The sequence below is a fragment of the Camelina sativa genome, chromosome 2, assembly GCF_000633955.1.
Source record: "Camelina sativa cultivar DH55 chromosome 2, Cs, whole genome shotgun sequence".
Classification (NCBI taxonomy): domain Eukaryota; kingdom Viridiplantae; phylum Streptophyta; class Magnoliopsida; order Brassicales; family Brassicaceae; genus Camelina; species Camelina sativa.
Window position 1 is genome coordinate 2,984,498 of NC_025686.1, and position 6,000 is coordinate 2,990,497.

Below are 6,000 nucleotides of genomic sequence, written 5' to 3' on the forward strand. Positions count from 1 at the left end.
TGAAAGGTGAAGACAATGACCAAGAGTCCACACACACACATACATAACTACATCTATAATAAACATAACATTTATTTATGTATATAAAACTATAATATATATGCGACACGATATCCGAATAGTTGTGGAGTTGATGTGCCAGATCAATTACATCCACGTTATAGTTAATATTATTAATTAGTAAAAGTATTTAATTAGTATCTATTATAGTATACACTTTAATTATTTTAAAAGTAGTGGTTTCTATTCTTGGAGGTTCGTTCGTTATGTTCCATTATAGAGGTGATGCTATCAAAAATAACGATAAAGAATTTAGTGGGAAGACAAAGACATTCCTTCGTCGAGATAATACTAGAAAAGTTGAAGATCTGAATTGTGAAATTTTGTTTTTCTTCGCCGTGCTCACACTTATGGAGGCTTAGGGCAAATTTTTTTTTTTTTTTGAATATTTAGTAAATTATTTTAATATTAAATAAAAATAAAATGTTAATAACAAAACCATGAAAATTAAAATTAAAATAATTTTTTTAAATCACAATGTTCTATAGTAATTATCCACATGTACTACTTTTAATAATTCTTTGTTTAAATACTGTTTTTTACTTATGTTGCTATATATTAGTAAGGAATTTATTTTCAAGATAAGAAAATCTCAATAAAACTTGAAGTATTTTTTAAAATATACAATTTCTAATGAAAAGTTTCCATTATTAAAAATACATTATATTAAGTTAACTAAATATAAGCTTACTTTTTGTATAAAATGTGGCCTAAAATTTTAGTATTTTTTTGGTGGCTTGGGGCATTTGCCCTTCTTGCCCAAGGGTAAGCATGGCTCTGCCTCCGAATTAACTAACTATACAAGGAGATATATAGCAAATTCTACCTGTAAATATGAGAACACAACAAGAATCCTTCAACTATATTCTAATCGGACAAGAGCTTGCTGATTTTGATTTTTTAGTGCTATTGGTAGAGAAAGAGAGATAAGAGAAGAGGCGTTTCAAAATGAAGACCAAACTTTTGGATAAACGAAAACCAACTAGATATACAGTACTTTCAATAATACAATATATAAACAAACATACTCCGAAGTAGAACAAGAATGGAGATCATCTCAAGAATCTGATTATGAATCATATGAATCAAAGAGCTGGTGAAGCAGAAGATGTCATCTCAAGAAGCTGATTATGTAAACGTCCGTTGCTAACTAGAACACCACCCGCGGGGAAAATGACCCTTCTTTCAGATTGATCTTCCTCCAAATTGATTTCATCACCTTCCCAATCTGTTACCTGAGTAGATAAGAGACTCGATCTCTCAACAAACTTTATAAAGAGATCATGATCATTCGACTGACACAAAGTTACTTCTTCTTTAGGGCTTTGTTAGATTCCTAAGCAAGCGCTATGTTGGTATTTGTCGATATTTAAGACTCTTATTGATGAAATGATATGGTAACAAGAATGGATTTGAGACAAAGTGTATAAAGATTTCACCAACCTTCCCTCCGGCTTCATGAACACATATCATCCCAACAGCATGATCCCACGACTACATGTTTTCAACAAAAACTCTTGAGAGAAAGAGATAAATAATACTCGCTACAACAACATACGAAAAAGATTTTGCTGTGCGTATATCCGAATCAAAAAATCGAGTACCTTTATTGTTCGCTGAGTTTTGGTTCGGAGAAGGAAAACCGATGCTCTGCCTGAAGCTACCACCATATACTTGCACAAACTGAACACACAAATAGGGATAGTGAACTGAGTGGAAATTTTATAATTTGCATGAAGAGGTAAAGATTGTTCATTACTAATTTTTGTATGAAGAACTTTAATGTGTTTTAGTAGATAGAAAGTTAGCAGATACCTTCCACAACATGTGGGCACCAGAATGATATCTTCATGCTGTAAGTCATCTGAAGCTATTTTTGCAGCGAAGAAACCGGAGAGAGGAAGTGATTCCCAGGTTTGGCTTTCTTGTATACAAAACCTTGCTTTGTTCACCAAATCACAGGCATCAACAAAACACCTTGTCCAATCACCGCTTACTTTGCCAGAGATATTTTGTAACCCCTTGGTCCACGTTCCACAGCCAATATGCGAGATCATTAGTGTTCCAGTGGATTGATCTGATAAATCTCCTGGCCAGTTTGGACAGCCCATAACTCCCAGCACAATTTCATTATCTACAACAAGGGCCAATCCTACCTGAGATTTATGCATATAAATTTTATGACGAAGAAGAGATATGAGAAACAGAACAAAACAACATGAAACCTCATATCCAACTGCATATAAGAGAAATATATATCTTGTTCATTGCTCAGTCGTGCTTTTGCAAAAAGAAAGTAAGTAAAGCTAAGCAAGAAGGTTTTTCAGGATATATCAACTTATCAATCCCACAAGATAGTTTCTGTAACTCTCACACAAAACTTTTTAAGACTGAAAGGAAATGAAAATCACAGAGTTATGAAAATACCACATATAAAGCGTCGTCTCCTTTAAGAAACCCCCTTGTGCCATCAATTGGATCCAAAACCTGCAGAAAATCAATGGAAGTGAGTTGCAGATAGCATGGACAAATGATATATGTGCATCATTTTCCATTTTAGAGCCGCAAAGACACCTAAATCGAGTATTACCCATTTCTGAGTTCAAGTCTGACATTCCAAGATTGACAACCTTCAAAATGACAATCACCTGTTGATAGTAGATATCTAATCTATTGAGATTACCAGGATGCAAGCGTTCACAAAGAAAAACTAATGGGGGTAGATGATATGGTCTTATCTTTTTGAAGATGATATGTAAGAACACAACATACAAAACTTAGAGAAACCTTTAAACTATGCTATATATATAATAACAACATACCCAATAAGTAGCTGGTTTGTTGCAAAAGGCATAAGCATCTTTGCCACCTCTGTCAATTGCTTCAAGTACATCAGCATCAGACAAATCACTGTCTCCAACGCTTGCTTTTGATTTGACTTCACTTACCACAGAGCTTACAAGGTTATTAGCACGCACGAAATGAGAGTCCTCTTCAGCCACCAAAGGTATTGAAGGAAACAATTTCGATAGCTCTGCCAATCACAAAATAACCAAAAATAAGACTCAAATTTGGAATCTCTACAACATTAATCACTTTAAACCATTGATTCAACACAATCAAGAAAAGCCTATACTATTTGGACTCCTTTGATCTCTCACCTAAGCTGACTAAAGCTTGAACTCCAAAATCAGCAATTGTAACTGGAGTTTGATCATTCTTCTCAACGATCTTCTCTTTAGAAGAAAAAAGTGATCTTTTGACCTAAGCCATTGTCAAAAGAACCAAGCTTTAATAGACACCCATCTGAGAACTGAGAAACAACGGAGGTAAAAAGATTAACTTACATCAACACAGAGACGACAAGCTCTATCAACGGCATCAATGGCGACCTCAAGCTCTTTATGATACTTAGCTTGATGCTTCGGAAACGGAAGATTAGCTCTGAAGAGACACAAATCGAAAACGTTTGAGAGATCTTCAGAGATTGTGTTACAGAGACGGGAAAGTAATCAGTTTGAAGTAGAAAGAAGAGAGAGACCTTACGATGAAGTATCGTCTGCGGAGAGGTGTAGGCGAAGGACTGAATACTGGTGAGAATTTAACAGCGGAGAATCGAACTCCGCTGTCGAGAATGTGCATCGTGGCGGCTGACATCCACGGCGGAAGGTAAACCGGTGAAATTAAACCGGTTTTGGTTAATAAATGAACGACGTTCCAGCTTTATCAACTAAAATTTTGGTTGATATTTTAGTGAGTGAAGTGGATAATAAGGCTTTATTTTTGTATATACTAGTAGACTTTAACCTACGGGACACCGGGATAATTTTTTTTATAAATTTTAAGTTACATTTTATTTTTTTTGTCGACTTATATTTGTTTGTTTGTTAATATATTTTTTTTTTTAGTGTTTGAGATTGAAAATTTTTATTTTGATTATTAATTCCTAAAATTTTACCCGTGATTCAATTTGTTTTTATATAATCGTAATTAATCAACTTAACTAAATATGTCTAATATTCTAAAACTGATGGTACTAACAAAATAATCTGACTAATGATATTTTTTTAATTTATACTAATTTTTTATTAATTTTAATTATATCAATAATCATACTCTGAAATTTTTGAAATGATGTTAAAATATATATATATATATATATATATATATATTAGTGATAAACTAAGTAAATATAGAAAATATTATTTTTGAAAAGATAATGTTACTGTGAAAAAGATAAGTGTTTGTGTTTTCCCTTGGTGATCTTAGTTATTTTGTTGTCTTTTGAGAGAAAAAAAATGCATAAGAATTTCATATAACTTGAGTATCCACATGTATGTATTATAGAGCTCAAATGTCTTTCTCTTTCCCCTTAGAGATAACATGTTTTAAACAGTAAATCAAGTTAATCAATAGCTGTAAAAAAATTAGTTAATAATATAAAAAAATATAAAAGATAAATTAACAAAGTCTATCAAAAGTTGTTTATAAGTAGGTGATATTGAATTATATGTATCTACTATGTCCTCTGAGTGAGTCTTCGACGGAAAGATGTGCTGCTCATGACTCATCTTGTCTCTTATATAGTTATATGGTTGTGAGTATGTGACTTATTATCTGAATCGTATCCGTCATCCTCTTCGTCCTTTCGTGTGGCCAATTCATTGGTTAGTTTTCTAGATAGTCTTGGCTAGATTTGAATCTAGGTTAGGAGAGTTTTAGTGGAATAATTAATTTTTAAAGGGATTCATACAATCACATGTACGATTAAAATAAAACTTATGCAACGTTTCCGTAAGACTCAGAGAGATGAAGGGAGTTATCAATTGCTATTTGCTAGTATTTGGACAAACGAATATATCAACGAAACAATTGGCATATAGTGCATATTATGAGTTAACGAAAAACATAGACATAAGGAAACAGACGCTGGTTAGTCATGAGAAGAAACTGAAAACTTAATTTTATTGATATGATAAATAAAACAATATACAACACAATGAAAACATACACATTGAATGGTTAGTGATGAGTAAGATTCATATCTTAAAGCAGAGTGACTAATTTACAACAAAAAATAAACATCAAAAGCAAGAGAAGAAATAAAGAAAATATAAAGCAATTTCCATCGATTTCAATAAAGTTTCTTTGCTGGTTGTAAGTATGTTCGGTTTTAGCTAGCGAGAAGTTATTTATAGTGCTTTAAGATTGATTGAATTAGGTGTAATATGGAATTGAGAATAAATTGATGAGCAAGCAAACAAATCTCTAAAAATATAGTAAAGGAATTTATGATTTAGGTAATGAATATTCCAATAATCTCATATGTATATTGTATAGTTATTTAGTTTCCATTAGATATACTATCTCGATCTCATCTATATTAACTAGTAGAGATATTTTAGGAATTTAAATGATTTCTCGATTTTTAAGATATATTATAAGAGTAATCATTTATGTTTTGTCATACATATTACTTATTGTTTTTTGTAATATTTTATGGATTGATTTTGTAAATAACTTTTTAAATCTATATACTTATTTAAGCAACCCTTTAAACAAATAACCCTACTCCATGTAAAATATTACACAAAATGCCACTGTATTTTAATACAAAATATAATAACAGAATTTTAATATTAATTTGTTGTAACCTGAAAATGATTATCCAAAAAAACAGTAATTATTAATTTATTAAATAACAAGAAATCATTAATAAAATAATTTCAAAATAATTTAATAAAATAATAATAAAATTATTTCGAAATTATGTAATAAAATAATTAAACAGATTCTATTTATTGTTTCAGAAATCTTAGGAAACAATAACAAACTATTTAGAAAATTATAAAACTTAAATTTATTTATAAAACTGTAACACCCGCAAACCAATTTTTAGTATTTTGGTAAGGGTGTCGATCGACACCTTCTAGTGAGGCA

General features: G+C 31.1%; 1 protein-coding gene across 1 annotated transcript; it reads right to left on the reverse strand.

Moving 5' to 3' along the window:
* LOC104716099 (putative PAP-specific phosphatase, mitochondrial) lies at positions 997-3,807 on the reverse strand. The gene is made up of 9 exons (XM_010433443.2): positions 3,602-3,807; positions 3,408-3,504; positions 3,222-3,324; positions 2,883-3,094; positions 2,488-2,547; positions 1,876-2,216; positions 1,665-1,743; positions 1,504-1,554; positions 997-1,295 (listed from the first exon to the last, which is right to left on the reverse strand). Exons 1-9 carry the CDS (start codon positions 3,715-3,717, stop codon positions 1,146-1,148), a joined length of 1,209 nt encoding a protein of 402 aa, XP_010431745.1. The 5' UTR covers positions 3,718-3,807; the 3' UTR covers positions 997-1,145.

Coding starts and splice junctions, on each gene's coding strand:
- LOC104716099 (XM_010433443.2), bottom strand. CDS start 3,717: ATGTCAGCCGCCACGATGCACATTCTCGACAGCGGAGTTCGATTCTCC. Junction 2,217..2,487: donor GAGACGACGCTTTATATGTG/GTATTTTCATAA, acceptor CATAAATCTCAG/GTAGGATTGGCCCTTGTTGT. Junction 1,296..1,503: donor TTCATGAAGCCGGAGGGAAG/GTTGGTGAAATC, acceptor TTATCTACTCAG/GTAACAGATTGGGAAGGTGA.